We start from the raw sequence: 22652 nt of genomic DNA on the forward strand, positions 1-22652 counted from the left end.
AGGAAACAGAAGATGGGATGAGGTGATTTAGTCACTGGGAAATAATGGTTCTAGTCAAGTAGTCAAGGTCTCAAGTCTGGGCTCTGGATGCAATGTCCTGGCCAAGATGATGATAAAGAATGGCTGCCACAGGGCTCTACCTGTTGCGTGGGCTTAGAATGAATATTAACATGCAGTAAAGCCATGACACCCCATTCACATATTTGTGGCTATTTTTTCTTGGAAGGAAGCAGCCATTTGGGATGGACTCAACTTCACACTTAACATTGCCTCCCAAACTATGCCCGTTGGATGCAGTAGACACCTCTCAGGCCCTTCATCTTTTCTTAAGTGCCTTCTGTTTCCTTGTCTTAACCGATTCCTCCTCTGTGAAGTTCTCAAGTGGGCACTGCTCATCTCCCCACATCACAGATGTCCCAGGCTGGGGACATTCTTCCAGCTCCCTCTTTCTGTTCCCAGACCCTGACTCTGCTGCTCTCATGCCGAAAGCTCTCAGCTGGGGCTCGTGCCACTGAACCACAATCCTGGTCCCTGCTCTCAGCTACTGGCCTCCTGGCCACTCTTTCACATTCACTGAGGCCTGTGACACCTGGTAGCTGCCCATCTTCCAGACTCACTTCAGCATCTGTAGTCACAAGCCTTCCCATACCTAGTTTCTGGACCTCGGCTTCAGTGATCCTCACCTCTACATCCCTTTGGCCACCCCATGGATTTCATCATCACCCCCAGTACCATCCTGACTGACCACCAAAATGCCCCATCTTTGAAAGTAACTTTTTTGTCCTTTAGAAAAACAATTTTACGATCAGATGAAATAACTTTTCACTATACCATCTATATGCAAATGGACTCTATTTGTTCACTGTGAGGGGGACAGCCCCTCATAGCTGGCTTTCAGAAATGGTGACAAGTTTACCTCAAGCTACGCACCTACTTTGGTTCGTTTCTGAAATGTCTAGCTGAGGCTAGTATAGCATTTTATTGCAATGGAATCAAGCCCTTCCATGTGGGAGAGGCAGTAGAGTATAAGAGTCGGAAAAGCATAAACTCTGGAGTCGGACAGGCTGGGTTCTAGCCCATGGCTGCCCCACTTGCTTACTGGCCATGTGACCCTGGGCAACTCACCTAACCTTTTTGAGACTCAGTTTCGTTATTTGGAAAATAAGAATAGTATCTGCTGTGAGAATGAACGAGATGTGCCTGCAAAGCACTCAGCGGTGTCAGGCACATGGAAAGGATCAATAAATATGAGCTAGTGCTGCTATTACTATTATGTAGAAATTATTCTAAATATCAATCAAATCCCTCACCTGACCTATTAGTCCTGTCTCCACTTCTGAACTGCTCGGACCAGTGTCCTCGTCCATCCAGCTGCCCCGCTCCCTGATGCCTCTTTTTTTTTTTTGCGGTACGCAGGCCTCTCACTGTTGTGGCCTCTCCCGTTGCAGAGCATAGGCTCCGGACGCGCAGGCTCAACGGCCATGGCTCACGGGCCTAGCCGCTTTGCGGCATGTGGGATCTTCCCGGACCGGGACACGAACCAGCGTCCCCTGCATCGGCAGGCAGACTCTCAACCACTGCGCCACCAGGGAAGCCCCTCCCTGATGCCTCTTTTTTTTTTTTTTTTGAGGTATGTGGGCCTCTCACTGTTGTGGCCTCTCCCGTTGCGGGGCACAGGCTCCAGACGCGCAGGCTCAACAGCCATGGCTCACGGGACCAGCTGCTCCGCGGCATGTGGGATCCTTCTGGCATGTGGGATCCTTCTGGACCGGGGCACGAACCCGCGTCCCCTGCATCGGCAGGCGGACTCTCAACCACTGCGCCACCAGGGAAGCCCCTCCCTGATGCCTCTTAACCGCCATCGTTCAGATCACTAACCCCTCTAGTCACATGCCCTCTCCCTTGTCTCCCAGGCCACCAGTTCCCTGCTGGCTTCACGTTCCTCTTTTTTTGTCCTCCCAGCACTTCTTTTTGTTCCTAGTCTCGAAATCCTTTGTCTTTCAGCTGATCTCCATGCCCCCCTCCCCACCAACCCCTCCTCTGCTCCAAGCCACTGAACATGAATCCACAAAGGGGCAGGTCTGTGCCACCAAAGCTTTGAGGTCTCTAACCTCTGCTGGATCCTCATACTGCAGAGCGAGCCCTGGAAGCATCCTTTCCCATTCCTCACAGTGGCTCTTCCCAACCTTACCGCATCCCTCAACGCCCCGCATGCCACACTGTGTCCTCCGCCCTAGACAGGCGACCCTGCCTCCCAGTTCATAGGGAAAATAGATCATCTTTTCTTCCCACTGGTGCCCTGGATCTCACACCTTTGAATTCCTCTTGGGCACCCTTCCCAAGAGACCTGATTTTCCCCCCTAGCAGAGGAATAAACTCAAGTCCCTCCCAAATTAAAAATGACCCCTTCCTCCAATCTTTGTCCTATAGACACTGCCCAATCTCATTCCCAAAGTAACATACAGTAAAGTTACCTTGTTTCGGTGTAGAGTTAGTTATATGAGTTTTAACGCATGTATAGATCTGTGTGACCACCCTCACAATCAGGATACAGAACTGCTCCATCAGCCCCCAGAATGCTCCAGTGCTGCCCCTTTATGATCAACGTCACCCCCAGCCCTGGGTAGCCACTGATCTGTTCTGTCCCTATAGTTTTGCCCTCTGAGAATGTCATATAAATGGAAACATACAGCATGTAACTTTTTTGAGACGGGCTTCTTTCACTCAGCACAATGCCTTTGAGAGTCACCATGCTGCGTTCATCACTAGTTTCTTCTTTATTGCTGAGTCGTATTGAATCGTGTGGATGTTTGGTTATCCATTCACCTGCTGAGGCACAACCCTTCCCACCTCCCCACTCACTGCTCTACCCACTCCCTGTGGCATCTGTCTCCATGACTTCCCTGAACTGATTCTGACCAGACCTATATCTTTTCCCTGCCTTTTAATAGTTGGTGTAATTATTTACTTTCTTTACTGGTCTGCTCCTACCCCCAACTAGAAGTTCAGCTCTGTAGGAAAAGGGATTTCTGTCCTCCATCAGGGCGAAGGGTGAACTTTGGGGTTTGGCCTTCCCTTTGAGGTACAGTAACAACCAAGCACAGACCAGAGTATGAGAAACAGGATATGAAATGAACAAGCTGAGTCTCCAGCCTGGAGTTACAGGAACCAAAATGGTCAGGGGACTTTGGCGAATGTCTTATTTTAAAGCATTTACCTTAGCACTGTTCCGACTCGGCCTCCTTCCCTTCTTGCCCCATCGAGAAAGAACTGCTGTCAAACAGATATTAAGCCTCCTTTCCCTTAGAAAGAATCAGCCTAATCACAAGATTTGAAGCTCCTCCTGCTACTGTAAGACTGAAATATTGAAAAACGGAGATTGTGTTCATGTAGGAAATTAACTGTCTTATTCTGCTATGAGATAATATTATTGATTTATTTTCTGCCAGTTTCCAGTAAAACTGCAAAAAGCCCCCAGTCATGAGTCAAGGTAATAATTTTGCAACCTGAGACCCCCTACCACAACTAAAACAGAAGACACTAACCAAGTGTCTAACTCCTGTATAACTCATATACGTGAGTTATATGACAGGTCAGTTATAATCAATTTGTGATGAATCGGGGGCCATCTGTAGTCAATCTTGGGACCCTAACAATCTTCCAAATGTCTTTCCTTCACTCCACCTTCACCGCCAAGCCACCATCAGTGCTCACATGGACCACCGCAGCAGCTTCCTTAGTAGTCTCCTTGGGACATAAAAAGTTTGAAACTCCTTGCCCTCCCTCTCTATAGAGCGGCTAGAGTGATTAAAAAAAAATCAATGCATTTTATTCACCTGCTTAAAATATTTTAATGGCTTTATTAAAGCCACTTAGGATAAAATATAAATTTCTTACTGTTGTCTGTAAGCTGCAGTGGTAATATAGTGGTAAATATTTAACAACTGGTTCTGTGGGCGGGGGAAGCCCTGAGTTGTAGCATTTGCTGACCTCAATGGTGTAAATACTCCCACCGTGGCAGATTGCAGGCTACCAACCGTGAGGTCAACCAGCTCCCAAATTTGCTGCAATTTAATAATCAGCTCTCCTGAGCCAGTAGGAGATGGCTGTAGCACACGACTCAAAGGCTCAGGCCCTGAGTGACTTGCCCCCGTACATATTTTCAGTTTCATTTTGTGTCACTCTCTTTGCTTACATACTACACTTCAACTGCACTGGCCTTCTTTCTGTTCTCCTCTGCCCGCCTCTCTCCTCTGAGCCACAGGATCATGTAACCAACTATCTACTTGACATCTCCACTCGGAAGTCTAACAAACACCTCAAACTTTATATGTCCTGCTCAGAACTCCACCCCAGCGCTGACTGTCTCTAGTTGTCCTCATGTCAGGACATGGCACCGCCATTGACCTATTTGATCAGGCCCCAAACTGGAGTCACCCTTAAGTTCTCTTCATCTCTCACCTTCTGCTATCTCATCTCTCACCAGCTAGTTCCAGTGCTCCAAATGTATCCCAAATCTGTCCACTTTTCTTTCTTCCCACTATCATCGCCCTTGTCCAAGCCACATCATCTTTCACCTTCACCACAACCACTGCTAGCTCGTCTACCTGCCCTTATTCCCCACAGAGCGGCCAGGGTGATCTGATCTGGTTACTCCTTGACTTCAACTCTTCAGGGTGCCCCTGTTGCCCTCAGAATGAAGTCCAGACTCTTTCATCTGGCTTACCAGGCCCTCCATGACCTGGTCTCTGCCTGCTTCTCAGGCTGATCTCCTGTTCCTTCCTGCATTACATTCTAGGCTTCAGACACTTTTCAGCTCCACTGCCAGTACCTCTCATCTCTCTTGAGTGATGACCAGACTTTGCTTACCCATCCCTTCATCTCCAGTCTCTGCCCTCTCCAATCCATCCTGCACACAGCAGCCAGGTACCACTCAAAATTCATCAGATGCTGTCATTGCTTTGCTTTGAAACTTTCACCAACCCCCAATTTTCCAAAGAACGACTTCCAGAAGGAGTATTTTCCAAAGAAAACAGAATTCGAAACTCTCTACAGTTTGGCCCCCACCTGTCTTCCCAGTATCATGTCCCACTATCACCTCATGATGGTTAGTTTCATGTGTCAACTTGGCTAGGCCGCCGTCAGTACCCAGCTATTTGGTTAAATACCAGTCTGGATGTTACTATAAAGGTATTTTGTAGATGAGATTAATATTTAAATCACTAGACTTTGTTAATTTGATAAATTAGGAGTTTGGGATTAACATATACATACTACTGTATATAAAATAGATAACCAACAAGGAGCTATACTCAATATTTTGTAATAACCTATAAGGAAAAAGAATCTGAAAAAGAAGATATATAAAACAGAATCACTTTGTTGTACATCTGAAACTAACACAAATTGTAAGTCAGCTATATTTCAATTAAAAAAAAAGAATCACTAGAGTTTGAGTAAAGCAAATTACCCTTCATAATGTGGGTGGGCCTCATCCAGTTAGTTGAAGGCCTTAAGAGGCAAAAAGACTGAGGTGCCCGGAGAAAGAGGGAATTCTGCCTGCAGTCTGCCTTTGGACTTGAACTGCAACATCTCCAGTCTGCTGGCCTACCATGCGGATTTCAGACATGAGCCAAGTAACTAAAATCCATCTCTCTCTCTCTCTCTCTCTCTCTCTCTTTCTCCATATATACATCCTATGGGTTCTGTTTCTCTGGAGAACCTTGACTAATACCTACCCCCACCCCCAGGAACCCTACATCCAGTCACACCCATTACCTCCTGAACATTACGTATACTTTTTCTGATGGGCAAAATTCTCCTCACCCAGGTCCAGGTCAGATGCCACCTCATCTTGAAACTTCTTGATGCTGTGATTGGAACTGCTTGTTTCCTTGCTCCCTCTTCCTTTGTCTCCTTCCCTCCTTTTCTTGAAATTTACCTCTCTCTGTGTTTTTTTGTTTTTTTGTTTGTTTTTTGGCTGCGCCATGCGGCATGCAGGATCTCAGTTCCCCGTCCAGGGATCAAACCCATGCCCCCTGCAGTGGAAGCATGGAGTCCCAACCACTGGACCACCAGGGAAGTCCCTGTTTTTTTTTAAAAAACACTTTTTATTGTGGAAAATATCAAACATATACAAAAGTGGAGAGGCTAGTAAAATGAATGGAAAGTCCCACCACCCAGCTTCAACAATTAGCAGTGTATTGACAATCTTTTTTCATCTCTATCCCTTGCAAGACATAATTTTAATTTATCTGTTTAATTTAAATTTAGTTATGTTCCTTGAAAATACAATGGCTTCTTCTCTAAAATATAAAATGTATTACATATATAGAAATATATAATACCATTACCACACCTATGATATTTCCTTAATATCATCATGTATCTAATCAGTGTTCACATTTCCTTGATTGCCTTATAATTAGTTTAAAGCTTCTTTGTTTGAATCGAGGTTCTTTTCCTGTTTTGTGCTCCCTTAGTTATTGGTTAGACCTCTGCTGTGGTCCAGGCTACCTGGTATGAGTTATCTGGGTGCAATTTCTGGGCTGGCAGCCAGCAAGCTCATGGGAGCAGGCACTAGGCCTTCCTCACTGTCCTAGCTCTTTGGGGTCTAATACCCTTCATTGCACATACTGGGCGCTCATTAAATGTCAAACAAGATTCCCCTTAATATCAGTGTCACTAGTAGTTTTTCCCAAATACAACTGTTTACCCGTGACCAGGCTCAAGTAAGCCACATGGATGGCCATGAAGTAAAATAATGGCCAATATTTACAGAGTGTTAGGTGCCAGGCATTACACTGAGCATTTGACATGTACCAGCTCGTTCAATCCTCACAGAAGCCCCATGCAATAGGGAGTATTATCTTATTAGCCCAAGTTTATAGATGGCAAAATGGAGCCCGAGAAAGGATAAATCTCCCAAATCACAGACTGTATGAGAAAAAGCATCAACCTGAATTTGGGTCTGTTTGACTCAGATTCAAGCTCTACCCCACTAAGCTACACTGTTTCCTGATGCCCAGGACTGAGATGACCACCTCAGCCCTCGACAGACTCGTTTCCACACATAGTCCTTGGATGTGAGTGCCACATGCACACCAAATGAATTCTTTATGCTAAGACTGCAGCTCATGGTGTGGTATGAATAAATGCCTGTACACGTGTCATACTAAACAGATACCCAGATCACAAAGGCAAACCATATTGCTGGTTGCCCCTTGGACTAAATGTTTGTGCACTCCCAAAGTTCATATGTTGAAGCCCTAACCCCCACTGTGATGGTATTTGGAGGTGAGGGCCTCTGGGAGGTGATTAGGTCATGAGGGTGGAGCTTTCATGAGTGGGATTTGTGCCCTTATAAGGAGACACACAAGAGAGATAATGTCTCTCACTCCACCATGGGGGAAACACAGCAAAAAAGTGGCCATTTGCAAACTGGAAGTGGGTTCTCACCAGACACCAAATCTGCTGGCACCTTGATCTTGGACTTCCCAGCCTCCAGAACTGTGAGAAATAAGTGCTTGTTGTTTAAGCCAGCAAGTCTATGGATTTCTGTTACAGCAGCTCCAACTAAAATACCCCCAAAGAAAGAAGGAATGGTAAGGCTACACAGCAGTGCTTTTCAACCTTTAGCTGCATGTTAGACGAAACAGGGAAGCTTTTCAAAACCATCAGTGACTGGGATCCACCCCCAGAGACTGAGATTTAACTGACCTAGGGTGAGGTCTGGACGTCAGCATTTTTGGCAAGCTCCTCACATGAGTCTGATATGCAGACAGGTTGAGGATCACTGGTGTAGGCCCTCTGTAGCACAAGGCAGCTCTGGCTGAGACCTGAGCCCATCAATCTGCTGCTGACAGTGAGAATGCCTGGGGAAAGCACACGGGTCCTGAGGCCAGACTGCTTAGATGGAATCCTCACTTTGCCACTTACTAGCTCTGGGACTTTGAGCAAATGCCTCGACCTTCCTGAACCTCAATTTCCTCATCTGTAAAATGGGACAATAATAATAACACCTACCTTATAGGATTGTTGTCAAGATTAAATGAAACATATGTAAGGTGCTTAGAACAGCATTTGACATATAGTAACCACCATTATCATTATTATTTAGTATTTAAACTTGGAGAAGAGGGAATTCCCTGGTGGTCCAGTGGTTAGGACTCTGCGCTTTCACTGCCGAGAGTGCAGGTTTGATCCCTGGTCAGGAAACTAAGATCCCATAAGCTGCTCAGCATGGCCAAATAAAAAAAAATCCCCAACCCCCCCAAAAAATTAAAAACCAAAACTTGGAGAAAAGTATACTGAAGACTAAACCAACCCAGTAGACTAGAACACTAGACCGCCATTTGCCGGAACCATATCTTCCTAGCAAAGACACACAAAACATGTCAGGTTACTAGCTACAAGGCTCTGAAGTTAAATCCTCCCTCCATACAAACCCAGGCAACTATCCCATGGCGTCTAGTTCAGATCTGCAGCTGCCAGGTGGACATGCAGCACTCTGCAGCAGACATCATCTGAGAAAGCTGGGTCCTAGTCCTGGCTCTGCCACTATCTGCATAACCTTGACCAAGTCCTTTAGTTCATTGAACCTTAGTTTCCTCACACGTCAGGTAAGGAGACTGGAACTAAATGAACTTGAAGGCCCTTTCTTGCTCCTCTAATCCATGCTGTTGGTCCCACTCAAGGCTCCTTCCTGCCCCTAGGACTTCAAATCTGCCGTTCCCTCTGCCTAGCTAAGTCTCTCTTACTAATCAGACTAAACAGCACTTCTTCAGAGAAGTCTTCCCAGATCTCCAGCCTAAGTCAGGAGCCTAGTAAACACTTTTGGTCACCCTGTACTTCTCTTTCCTGGCACGTGACACAGTTTGTAATGATTTAGTGTATAATTATTTCTTTCATGTCTCCCCCACCTCACAGACTATAAATACCATGAGGGCAGTGGCCATGTCTATCTATCTTGTATGTGGTTTTAGCCCCCAAATCTACCAATATGCCAGGCATCCAGTATGTGCTTAATACATACTGAAGAAAAGGAGGAACGAACTTGCAGTTGATGGAAATGAAAGGTAAATGCTTCAAAGCAATGTGCTCGATTGTTTCTGTGATAAACTCCATAGAGGCCTTCCAAAAGAGGCAACATTCTAGGTTGTTCATTCTTTCCATGAGTTCTGAAATAATTAAACAATATTTATGAAGATGTAAAACTCATATACCCCTGACCAAAGCAATCCTATTTCTAGGAAACTATCCTACAGATATATTTGCCCCTGTGGGAAATGATGTGTTACGAGGATTTTTGTTGCAGCATTGTTAGTAACAGCAGCAAGTTGGAAATAATCTAAATGTCCATCAATGGGGGCTAGTTAAAGAAACAGTACATCAGACTATGGAATACTATGTCACCATTTAAAAGTATGTGGCAGCTCCATCTGGACTGATAAGGTGACGTCTCCAAGATACATTTTTAGGTGAAAAAAACAGTGCAGAAGAGTGTATGCAGCATGCTTCTGACTATCTAAAAACAAAAAGAACATAAATGTGCACGTGTATGTGTATCTCTGCACAGACCACCTTTGGAACGACCAGGTAAGAAACTGGAAACAACCAGTGTTTTCTCTGCAGTGAACTGGGAGTCCCAGGGACAAAGGTTGGGGAAGGCTTACTTTTCAATGGACACTCTTTGTACCTTTTGGATTTTGTATCATATGCATATGTTACCTATGCAAAAGGCAGAATATTAATTTTAAAAGAGCATTAATTAAGACAATGAGAAGACAAACCACAGACTAGGAGAAAATATTGGCAAAAGTGGTATCTGATAAAGGACCGTTATCCAAAACATACAAAGAACTCTTAAAACTCAACAATAAGAAAACAAACAACCCAATTACCACTACACACCAATTAGAATGGCCAAAATCCAGAACACTGATAGCAACAAATGCTGGTGAGGATGTGGAGAGACAGGAACTCTCATTCATTGCTGGTGGGAATGCAAAATGGTACAGTTACTTTGGAAAGCAGTTTGGTGGTTTCTTACAAAACGAAATATATTCTTACCATAGGAGCCAGCAATTGTACTGATTAGATTAGATCTTAGTATTTACCTAAAGGAGGTAAAAAAAACCTTACGTCCTCACAAAAACCTGCACATGGATGTTTAAAGTAGCTTTATCTATCATTGCCAAAGCTTAGAAGCAACAAGATGTCCTTCAGTATGTGAATGGATAAATAAACTGTGGTATCAGACAATGAAATATCATTAAGCATGAAAAAGAAATGAGCTACCAAGCCACAAAAAGACACTGAGGAAAGTTAAATGCATATATCAAGTGAAAGAAGCCAATCTGAAAGTGCTACATACTGTATGATTCCAACTATATGACATTCTGGAAAAGGTAAAATATGAAGACAGTAAAAAGATCAGTGCTTTGGGGGAGAGGATGAATAGGCAGAGCACAAAGGATTTTTAGGGCAGTGAAAACACCCTGTATACTATAATGATGGATATACATCATTATAGATTTGTGCAAACCCATAGAATGTACACCACCAAGAGTGAGCCCTAAGGTCAACTACAGACTTTGGGCGATTCTGATGTGTCAGTGTAGCTTCATGCTTGGTAACAAATGCACCCCTCTGGTGGGGGCTGTGGGTAATGGGGGAGGCCGCGCACGTGTGGGGAAGGGGTACGTGGGAAATCTCTGCACCTTCCTCTCAATTTTGCTGTGAACCTAAAACTGCTCCAAAAAACCCCCAAAGTCTTAATTAAAAAAAAAAAAAAAGCATTTAAAAGGAGAGACCAAAGAAAGACAACAAAAACAAACAAAAAAAATGAGAGTCTGCTAGTTGGAGCAAACAGGAGCTCAGAACCTTTCACTTGTTATTTGGAAACAACTTTTATCTTCTGTAGCCATATGGGACGCAACCTGAAGACCAAGTGGTCCACTTCCCAAGCCATCTGAGGACATACATGCGTGGAAGGCAGTTGTGGTAGGAGGCTTTTGTCCTTTGGCAAATCCCCAATAGTCAAACAAGCCAAAAAAAAAAAAAAGCCAATGGTATTGAAGTAAAAGGACCTTTATGTCCTGTGAGCCACATGGCCCAAGTTTCTCTTGGCAGAGCTAGGTCCCCAAGAGTTATCCTCATACAGCCGAGAAGCACTCTGGCTCTGTGGTGGGGACGTCCACAGAAACGGGTGCAGGCAGCTGCCCCCGGCTTGGCAAGCCTACAAGTCACCCCCATCCTGGCCGAGGTGCCCGAGGACCTGCTCGGAAAGCCCGCAATGACATGGGGGAAGCGAGTAAATGGACAGCAGGTTAGTATTTTGCTTGGGAAGAGAAGAGAAACAGTTCCCATGTGCCGATCGGGGGCGGGGGCGGGGAAATCCAAAGTGCAGCTGGGGCAGAAAGCAATTGAGATGCATGCAAGCGAGAGCAGCGGAGGGAGGCCGTGGGAGCGCATGCTGAGCAGCGGCGGCGAAGAGCCAACTTTCAGTGTCACCTTTTTAAATTTAATTTTTAATTTTTTTAATTTTAATTTTTTGGCTGCACCCCACGGCTTGGGGGATCTTAGTTCCCTGACCAGGGATTGAACCCAGGCCCCCGGCAGTGAAAGCGCGGAGTCCTAACCACTGGACCGCCAGGGAATTCCCTAGTGTCACCTTGATTGGGAGTGAGACTGGGTAGGAAGGGTGCAGGAGAAGATTTGGCACATGTCAGTTTTCTGCAGGCTGGAAATACAGACATAGGCAGTACCTGCACAGGGTGGCCTCTAGGTAAACGCCTGTTAAATTAACCCAACGAATGAATGATCCTCTCCCCTACCACCCCTGATCACCATTATCTAGAGAGACGGAAGATCTGTTGAGGTCTCGCAATGCTAGCTCATTTGCGTGTTTATAGCGATCATACGAAACACACAAACACACCTGGCCCGGCTTTTATGGTTCTAATCAGGCCTTCAACGCCATGCGTAGATTCTGAAGAGATGCTTCAAGAACAATAAAAATAGTACCTCGGTTTTATTGAGTATTTATATTGAGTGTTTATCTTGTGCCCGGCTCTGTATCTGCATTAACCCAATTCAGTCTTCTCCATGGGGATATGAGCCAGGCATTAGGCTTCTCCCCATGTTTTACAATTGAGGAAGATGCGGTTCAGAGAGGCGATGTGGCTTACCCAAGCTCACGGAAAGAGTAAGGGACAGGGATGGCATCCAAAGCCCACACTCTGGACCAATGAGCTAATCTGCCCACGAAAGCTTTAAGATGAACACAGCTGTCAAAAACAAATGAACAGCTCTGTGGGGGAAAGGAGGTAAAAACTGGTGCTGCGTTTCTAAAGCTGGCTTGAGGCCAGCGGAGGGATGGGCAAACCCCAGTGTTCATCTCCTCCTGACAGCAGGAGCCGCAGATGACTGCTCATAGCTGCAGGCCTTTCTTGGCTGACAGAAGGCCTTTTCTGGGACCTTTCTTTCCCTTTCCCCTACCTCTCTCTTCACCCCCACTCTGGAGGCAGGGGGAAGGGGGACGCCTGTCTTAGCTGCTGTTATTGTTTAGCTGGAGCTCAAAGAAGTCTGCTTAGCAGAGGGTGGCCATTTTGATACCCAGACTTTATCTCTTGGAAGGAGTAAGCCAGCTCAGGTCAAGAGAAAGGGCAGAGTGACTTCACAGTGAGTGGAATTAGGAAGGCTCCTCCCTGCTCCCTCCTTGCCTGCCCTCTAGGGGATAGTCTCCTTTCCATGATCAACAACTGTCATCCCCAAAGTATTTAGGGCACTCTACACCTTCGGAAAAAACAAAGGGGAGACTTTTCCTTTCCTTACACCTTAACGATGATGCTCAAACGAAGCCGCCTGGCCTGAGGGATGTCCAGAAATCTACCTGGATCTGAAAAGCATACTTTTTTCTCAGAATTGCCAAGGCAATGCTACTGACTTAGGCAGAAGAAGTCAGTCCCCAGAGGGGCCAGCCCCCAGAGCAACATGATGGCAAGGAGTTAAAAATGCAACGAACTAAAAAGGTAAGGTTCCCATCCTCTCTAAGCTCTCTAAGCCCCGAGAGCTTAGAACCCAGCAGTGTTTGTACTTCAGGATCGTTGGGCAAGTTGGCTGTGCTGGGGAAACAGAACTCTGTTCCTACTGACAATAGACACGATGTCAACCAAGAAATGTTGAACTAGGCGGAACATCTGCCACTCGCTTAGCGCTTCCTAGCAGGTGTGATGAGAACAATCCACTTTCCCCTCCTGGGGCTTTGCACCTGCTCTGCTAGGGGCTTGGTGAGCCAGAGGGGCTTTCTTCCCAGTCCGTCCCAGCGGCGTGGCCAGTCTGAGGCAGCCAAAGGTCCATGGCTGCTGAACGTTCTCTGCTTCTCATTGCAACCTGCCGGCTTCAAGCCTTCCATTGTCAGGCTGCCAGTGACCAAAGAAAGCCAGAGGCGCCCACAGCCTGGTTTTCCAAAGGTTTTTTTTTTCTCCAACTTGAGTTAACCATTCCCTGGCCAAAGCCACCCTCGTGCCTGTTTCTGAGCTTGCGCACTACTGTTTCTTTCAACCGAGGCCATGTGCTCCCAAATCTCAAGGTTAGGTTTCCCTCTCCCTCATCCTCTACTCCCACACCCAGGGCAAGGGAACTGGAAAAAAAAAACCCGATTACCTAGCATCTAGGACCAAGCCCCTATAGTCCTGGTGGCTAAAGCTTGGGCCTGAAGGAGAGACCTAGGTTCAATCCCAGCCCCCCGCTCCACTTGCTAGCTAAGTGACTGTTGGGCAAGTTACCCTCTCTGTGCCTCAGTTCCTCATCTAGAAACTAGGAATAATAACAATACTTAATAGGGTCGATAAAGAGGATGGAATGGGAGGATAAACTGCCTGGTCTGTATCACATGACCAATAAATGGTAGTTATTATCACATTATTACAATTTCTTATTCCCAGGGAAAACTTTCCCTTTGTTACCTCCTCCAGACATATTTTGTCCCCTGACAAAAGCCTCCCCACCAAAGGAGGGCACAGATTTAGACCTGTTCATTCATATCACATTTACTGAAGTCAACAAACTGACGAATACAAGTGCTATGATGCTGATTCATCAGGCACTTCCAGGAACTGTACAAAGCGGTGGGAGGTTGCCATGAAGAGGGGGGGTGTACATCAAGACTGTTTTACTCTGTCCTTTTAGCATATTTACTTCTCTTGAAATGGTAACAGCTGTTGGAGCTGCGATACACAACTGGAGAGCTAAGGTAGGGGGTGGGAGATAGTGCACTTTCAGAGCGAGGATTGCAGGCAGTCTGAGACAGGGGACAAGTCGAGGTTTCCCTAGGTCAGCAGGCGGGGGAAAGGGCAGGCTGTTCTTACCTTCAGCAGGGGGTAGGGACGAGCACACAGACTTGGGGCTCACCCAGCAGCAGCTAAGGTTCAATTCTGTACTCACAAGGCAGTGAGATCTCAGAAGCCGGCCCTGAACTTCATTCATTTTTAAACAAGTATCGAGTGCCTGCTACATGAGGCTACGTGCTGTGGGGACATACAAATGTGTAAGACATATGTCCCAAAGGCAAAGAGCTCAAAGTCTAGAAGGAATAATGGACACAGAAGATTACGATACAAGGAAGCATGTGACATGGGCCTGAGAGCTAGAGCGAGAGGGAGCTTTGGGCGTTCAGAATGGGGAGACTTCTTCCTCTTGAGGAGGGGAGAGAAGGCTTCAGGAGGGGCCTCACACAGGGTGGGGATGTGCTGCAATAGTGGAGAGACGGCAGAAGGTAGGGCACGCGGAGAAATGCTGTGGAAAATAAACCAGCTGGACCAGAGCGCACATACAGGCTAAGAGCATCATTTAAAAGGGCTTGTTCACCCATAAAGCTTTTGGAACAAAATATGCCCTTGGGGGTGGGGTGGGAGTGACAGTGAAAACAGCATCTGCAGTTATCGGCAGAGCACCCTGTTAGTTAACCTGGATTCTCCTACCCCCGAATCCCCTCCGAGGCCGTGGGGAACACCCCCATTTGTGGTTCTACAGAGGCAAAACACCTGCCTTTATCCATCACGATAGAATAGCTGTTTGAGGGGTCGGAAAAGCCAACTCCTTTATCAAACGAAAGCAACAGATGTGTGCTGTTGTAGGTCAGAAGAGACAGCCACCACGTGGCAGATGTCAGGTGAGATGGAGGTAGATGCCCCAGGCAGAGGGGACAGGAATGTGAAATACACTTATTCTTCAGGGGGATGGGGGAGGGGGGCTAAGATAATTTTGATTGAATTGGAGGCTGGAACAGAGCAGAGGTCAGAAAAAGGCATGTTCTGTTTAGCCCTGGCGGGATTTAACAATTTTTATTTGCCAACATTGAAAAATTGGGATCTTACATAAAAATCTGGATTTCAGGCTCCCTTGCAAAGTGGGCCCACATTTCTAAATGGCATCTATCCTTTGGAGAAGAGGAACTTGCTGCAGCTTCCCCTGGCCCACTTTCTTCCACGTTGCAATTCATACTTAGATGCTGGTCACATTTTGTGAGCACAGTGCAGTTAGCGCTCCAGAATGCTTCTGAAAGCCAGGATGGCTCAGACTGTATCGGAATCCTTATTCTCTAGGGGGTGAGTGTTATGTTACCTGGGTTTCCCTACTTTCTCTTTTTCCTGTTACTTCCAAGTTCCTGCCGGCATCTGATTTTGCGACTCCTGATATAGGGGGCCTCTGTGCAATGAGCGCGGCAAAGTTGGTAAGGGCAGCCTGCCAGGCCAAGGGGCTCAGCCTTTGTTCTTTCAGAGCAATAAAGGACACGACGCAGGCAGATCTTAAGAAAATTCGTCTGGCAGAAGCCTGGGCTGGAGGGGACTGAAATGAATATTGGCCCTGGTGATAAGTTACATCTCAGGTTACTCAGTGACTGAGTGCGTGAACTTGGGCAGGCTACAGAACCTCTCAGTGCCTTGATTTTCTCCTCTGTGAAATGGGCTTGATAAGCACAGTGCCCACCTGGCAGATTTATTGCCAGGATTAAATGAGATAATGAGCATAAAGCCCTCAGCACAGTGCCTGGTACATTAGTACCCAATGTTTATGATCAGTTTTAGAGTTAATCCTGAGACCAATTAGAGGATTACTGCAGTAGCCTAGGTATGAGCTGATAAGGTCCTAGATTAGGGCAGGGACAGTGACAAAAAGAAAGACCAACGTTAGGAATGAAGACCCAACCGGGTTCAAGGTTGACTGGGGGAGGGGGAAGGGAAAGAATCAAAGACAACTTCCGGGTCTGCAGCCTGGGTGGCTGGGGGAATGACAGCACTGAAATGCAGAACCTTGGGAAGACAGTTTGATACATACTTAGAGGTGACCCTGGAGAGGCGACAGCCAAATGGCAGTGTCCGGCAAACAGTGAGAAGTGTGGGGCCAGGGCTCGGGAAATGTGGCTCAGGGCTGAGGATGTGGACCTGAGTAGGAGGAGCCACGAGAGGGGCGGGGCGCCCTGGCGGGAGTGCGGAGTTCAGCATCTCAGGCAGGTTCAAGCATCTGTCTGAACAGCTGGGGCCCTCTCTTCACTCAGGGACCGTGCCTCTTCTGCTCAGTCAGCTGTGCCCCTTGGATACTACCTCTGTCCCTCATCTTACGTGCTTTCAGTTCAAATGCTGACCTGGCCTAATCCTGCTTGCCTTGTGAGCCCTAATGGGGTCGAAGTCCCCTGGGTAGAAAGCAACAGGCTAACACTTGGTTTTATGTTTAATGAAACGGAGACACCTAATACGGGCTGCAGGGAGGAGGGTCAGGGAGAGTTGTGGGAGACTGAGCTTGTGCCTGGTGCCTCCCTCCTGACCCTCTCAGAAGGCCCACCAGATTCCAAAGCTCCACCTTCTCAGCTGCTCCCCGGATTTTCCGGGCAGCTTATCTTCCTCTTTTTTTACCACATGAACTGTCCAGAGAACCATTTGCTCAGGACTCCCATGGAGAGCCCACAGACTCGTCAAACTAATTAGTTCCAAGCTCAGGGCCAGGTGTGGGAGAGACAGAAGTGGAAAGGCCGGGTACGTACCCGGAAGAGCTTGAGCTGAAATGTGCTGAAGTGTGGCCAAGGGCATTTCAGGCAGGGTGGTCTTGGGGGCCATGAAAGCGCCCCAGGTATGGGGGCCCCCTCACCCTATCTGTGCGCAGGGCTGACTCACCCCCTTCCCAGCAGAAACCATCCCATCAAAACATGCACATGCATAATTTATTTACCTCTCCAGTCTCTAGCATGCCAGCGAGGAGCCGGGGTGAGAAAAAGAAAAAGGAATAAAATGAGTGTAAGCACGGTGAAGGAAGGGCTCAGCTGGTTAAACAAGACTTATGATTACTGTCATTAGTGTTCAAGAGACTTCCAACCTGATGCGGCATTAAACGGACAGATTGTGTGTGTGTATGTGTGTGTCTGGATAAAGCATACATTAGGAGAATGAGACATCCAGACAAAGTGGCCAGTCGGCATGGGGGTTCAGGAAATTCCCTGTCCAGCTTGTTATCCAACAGACACCTGACATTGATTTGCTTCCTGATGGACAGTGTAAGGAGGAAAGCCGATGGAATGCAAATGTTACCATTAAGTTGTTCAGGTCAGAGCAGCCCGGCTGCCCTGCAAAGCTCTCTCCTCATAAATTCTGCGGGCAAACCCTGCCTGCTCCCACAGCGGGTGGCGGGGAGACTTATTAAAGCTCTCTCTTCTTGGAGAAGTTGGATTGAATGCTCTGCAGGCACAAACAACAGCCACAATACAATTTACGGTTAGCCTGTTGTTTCTAGGTTCCTTACTCTCCGAACTGAAGATGTATTTTGAGCGGGGATTAGGGGGTTGTTAACTAGTCCGTGATCACCAGCTGCAGGGCTCCCATACCCTCAGGTAGTGCTCAGATAAGCTCCGTTACTGCAGCGACATCTAATGGCCAGAGAAAGCAACGCACGTTTGCATTTTAAAGCAGTCTGTGGTTCTGTTTTGGGGAGTTGATTCTTTTTAAGTAGGCGGGACAAGGTATTAGTGTTTATTAGCTCCTGTAAAATAACACTTTGATCGCAACCGTAAGATTTCGCTTCCCGTATCTTTGGATGACATTTATGTTGTCATTCATAACTGGATGCTGATCATATATTGTGAAAACCATGCAATTGCCTCTTTGGATTTTTTTGTTTTTTTTTTTTTTACAACCATCATGACTTTGCACTTATTTGAAAGCTTCCTGTTGAAGCTCTGTGTATGCATTATGCATAAGGTTTCCATACAAGGGAAAATATGATCAAATTTACCCCCAAATACCCACTTCTAGTGTACAGCAGATTGTTGTGGTAGGTATATAGTCTAGAGTAGAATGTAGTGGTGGCTAGATTACCCCATAAGAGGTCATTGTTCTAGCTCTCAGGTGGAAAAAGGAAAGCTAAAAGTTTACAGAGAAGACTGAAACCTCCACCCTCACATTTAGATGTCAGTGAATTTCATCTGAAACCCTTTGTGATATTGTGATGTATAATAAGAAATATATACTTGGTCTTCGTCCTCATTTCTGGCATAGAGCTCCTATAATCCTTGACATTACCTAAGTGATGAGAGCAATAAAGGTGCCTTGATATTCATAACAAACCCCTTTCAACCAAGTCTGAGTTTATGTTAATGCAGCGACTTTTGGAAAGCACCTAAGGATGGGGCCTGGTTGCCAGTAATCTAGTGAGTCAACTGGTTTCCTGAGTTCTGTGAGACACTCTAGCAAATTAATTGAATCCAAGGATGGGGCTGTGGGAACCTCTAATTTATACTTCAGAAGCACAGCTGACAACCTGGACTTGACATCGGCATTTGAAGTGGGGGGATAGTCTTGTGGGACTGAGCCCTTGACCCGTGAAATCTGATGCTGTCTCCGAGTAGAGAGTGTCCGAGTTGAGTGGAATTGTAGGACACTCAGCTGCCGTTGGAGACTTCCTTGGTGTAGGGAAAAAACCCACACACCGGAGTTGGTCCTAGACTCTACCCTTTCTCACTGACTGCTCCAACCCCCAGGCTCAAAGCCCTGGGTTTGAGCAGGCTTGCTATGGGAAGGAAGTGAGCTCACTAAACCTTGAACTCTGCATAAGGAACACTAAATTATAAGAGGTGCCAGAAAGTGCTGGCGAGATGCCTCTGGCTCTACTATTTCAAAAAGCAATCCTCAAAGCATGGAAGCCAGTGATATAAGCCGCCTTAGTTTCATCCATCTTCTGATGGCCAACCAGCGAGAGCCCATTCTCACTCCTGACAGGAAGGTAAATTCCTAGGGCCAGGATGTTAAAAAAAATGAATAAAAAGCTTGTAGTGTATCATACCTCCTTCCCACTCAACCTCACCCTGGATTTTTTTTTAAAGAAGCTATCTTTTTTAGAAAGAGCGTAATTATCATATGAAGAAATCAACTTTTGTAAGAGTTAACCATATGAAGTTGCCCTCTGGGTATGTCAAAAAGGTAGGATGTTGGCAATGTCATATGGTTCAATGTAAAGAAAGAAGACTGAAGCTATAGGGGAGATATACAGTATTCCTGAATAAAGATAGAATATTTTACATAAATTATTCCAAGTATATAGGTTGAACATAACTCCAGTCATAATCACAAGGTAGTTCTAAAGTTCATCAGGAAGAACAAGTGACTGAGAATAATCAAGGAAATGTTGAAGAGAAGAGTGGTGAGGGGGTAGATGCCCTGTCAGACACTACAAGGTATTACAAAGCTATAGGAATTGAAATAGTGTGGCACTGGCACGAGGACAGACTGACAAATCTACAGCTCAGAATACACAGCCCCAAGACAGACTCTAGAACATATACAAATATCTAGGATGTGGTCAAAGTCGCAGCACGGAGTAGTGGGGAAAAGAGATTATTCCAAAAATGGTGCTTAAACAATTGGTAAACTATTTTTTTTTAAAGTCAGATGATTACCTCACATCATACCTCAGGTAAATTCTAAATAAAGTGATAAGTGTAAAAATTACAACAAAAATATTTAAAGAACTATATAAGTGAAGAGTCATATGATTGTGGGATGGGGTAGGCCTTTTCCACAGAAGAGCAAAGTCAGAAACCAAAAAATAGTAATATATATATATTTGCATAAAAATTTAAAAATATGTATAATAACAACATAAACAGTATTAGAAGCCAACTGTCAAACTGGGAAAAATGCATGCAGTGTATGACAAAGGGCTAATATCTTTAACGTATAAAGACTTCTAACCAATTAGTAAAAAAAGCTGAATAGCCTAGAAAAATAGGCAATGGACACAGAAAATTTACAAAGAAATACAAAGGACAAATTGATATATGAAAAACATGCAATTTGCTTATAATCAATGAAATTCAAATTAAAGTAATGTGTCAGCATTTTCCAGCTATTATTAGGTTCACAAGGATTTAGAAAGTGATAGTCATTACAGTTGATAGGAGTTGAGATGGACCACCCCACTCACTGCTGGTGCAGGCGTAAACTTACAGCCTTTCTGGGGTGCAAACTTCATTAAGAGCCTTAGAATTATTTTTATCTTGTGGCCTGTATTTCTAGGAATACAGCTAAAGGGTGTCATCACAAATGTGAAAAAATACAAGGGCTTTCACTGTGGTGTTATCGTACTGAAGCATTAGAAACAGCCTGAATATTAAAAAACAGAAATTGTTATTTATGGAACGATGGAGCCAGAGATTGAAGTTGTATTGCCACAAACCAAGGAATGCTTAGGGCTACCAGAAGCTGGAAGAGACAAGGGAGAATCCTCCCCCAGAGCCTTCAAAAGGGGCATGGCCCTGCCAACACCTTGATATTAAACTTCTAGCCTCCGGAACTTTGAGAGAATAAATTTGTTTTTTATTTTTTTAAGTTATGGCACGTCCATATGGTGGAATACATGTGATAATTAGAAAAGATGCTCTTAATACTTGATGGTCTGAGGCACTATCCATTATAAAATAAGTGAAAATAACAGATATTAATTTTTATATATAGTAGGAATCCAGTTTTGTGAAAAATAACTTTCCATATGCATATATTATATACTTATATTTATGCACACACACATATGCGTACACATATGAACATACACAGAAGTAAAACTATTAATCATCATAATGCATAGGTGTTGGGCTTATAGGTAATTATTATTTTCTTTTTTGTATTTTTCTGTATTTCCCAAATTTTCTATAATCTATGTGCATTCCTTTTTTTTTTTTTTTTTTTCCGGTACGCGGGCCTCTCACTGCTGTGGCCTCTCCCGTTGCGGAGCACAGGCTCCGGACGCGCAGGCTCAGCGGCCATGGCTCACGGGCCCAGCCGCTCCGCAGCATGTGGGATCCTCCCGGACCGGGGCACGAACCCGCGTCCCCTGCATCGGCAGGCGGACTCTCAACCACTGCGCCACCAGGGAAGCCCTCCTTATTTTTTAATTGTGGTAAAACACACATCATAAAATTGACCATTTTAACCATTTTTAAGCATATGTACATTACTCTTAAAATGAGGGATAATGGCTTTTATAAATAGGCATGCACTAAGCAGGCTTTAAACTTGCATCTACGTTAAACTTACAATAACGTGACAATTTAAAAAATGTGTTTGGACAAAGGACAGGAAAGGAACGCAACCCAGACGGATGAAAAGTTTGATGGATTGGAGCAGCAGAATTGGGTGTAATTGTGATGTGTATTGTTCTGAGGCAGCTTTTCTTTATAGGTTGAGATAAGTACTTGCGGGCTTTTTAGTGCTGAGGTAAGTGAGGCCTGGCCTGGCCTGGCAAAGAAAACCAACCACGTGGGGAAGCCGGGGGGGGGGGGGGGGGGGGGCACTAAGATAGCAGAGGGACAAGTTAGAGACATGGGGAAAAACAAATTCAGTGGGGACTGATCATTTAAAATTGGATTCAACTCCCCCAAATTAATATCCAAGCAGCTCTTCAGGAATACATCGATTGTATAAATCAAGATTTGCCCGGAAGAGGCCAGGGAGGCAGGCAAGCCTGTGGATGTGGAGTCTGAAGGGAGGCTGGTGGAGAGTGAGCAGGGTTCAGGGCAGATGCGAAGCCTTGCTTGATTCTGAGTCCACCGACTCCCACCCCTTCCCTGTGTGGACCTGCCTGTAACCCCCAACCTTACTTGGACTACTCTGATTTTTCTTTGATCAAAATCGGCTGATTCTAGGCTAAGCCAATTCCTCTCTTTGAGACCTCAGATATCAGGCTTTTGTCTCTGTGGTCTGTAGAGAAACTGTGAGTTTTCCTAGGTAACAATTAGGAAAATGCAGGGCCAATCCCACTAAGACACCGGCCCATTTCAAATGCAGTTACTGCCTCAGCAGGGGAATCAGGGACTACTGGCCCCTTGCTATTGATAATTCCTGGCTTATTTTGGTTCTTTCCATCTGTTTCACTGAAGTATGGACAGGCTATGAAGGCAAGGGTGCCCTGTCCTCGCTGTGGAGGCCGCCTTGATGTAACGGGCAGTGGCAGCTATGAAGAGAGGAAAGAAAAGTGCTTTATACAAGACTAAAAAGCAGAGGATGGGAATGGGGAGGCGGCTTGGGCTCGAGTCCATTGCCCTGAGGTTAGCAGCAGAAATGCCACGGAGTGAGGGTTTGCAGAGTGTTTGTATGAGCAGTCATGAG

The 22652-nt window shown here is 45.6% G+C and overlaps 1 protein-coding gene across 2 annotated transcripts in view; it reads right to left on the bottom strand.

Annotated features, from left to right (window-relative positions):
• The window catches only part of SLC25A43 (solute carrier family 25 member 43), a 42249-nt gene that overhangs the window by 8594 nt on the left and 11003 nt on the right, over window positions 1-22652 (bottom strand). The window contains exon 4 of one of the 2 annotated variants that reach the window (XM_033849435.2): window positions 2-22497. The exons of the other annotated variant lie outside the window; for it this stretch is intronic. Coding sequence (XP_033705326.1) covers window positions 22279-22497 — 219 coding nt within the window. The 3' untranslated portion in view covers window positions 2-22278. Of the gene's footprint in view, window position 1; window positions 22498-22652 lie in introns of those variants that run through there. 2 annotated transcript variants of the gene reach the window in all.

This window comes from Tursiops truncatus, chromosome X (assembly GCF_011762595.2).
Source record: "Tursiops truncatus isolate mTurTru1 chromosome X, mTurTru1.mat.Y, whole genome shotgun sequence".
Lineage (NCBI taxonomy): Eukaryota > Metazoa > Chordata > Mammalia > Artiodactyla > Delphinidae > Tursiops > Tursiops truncatus.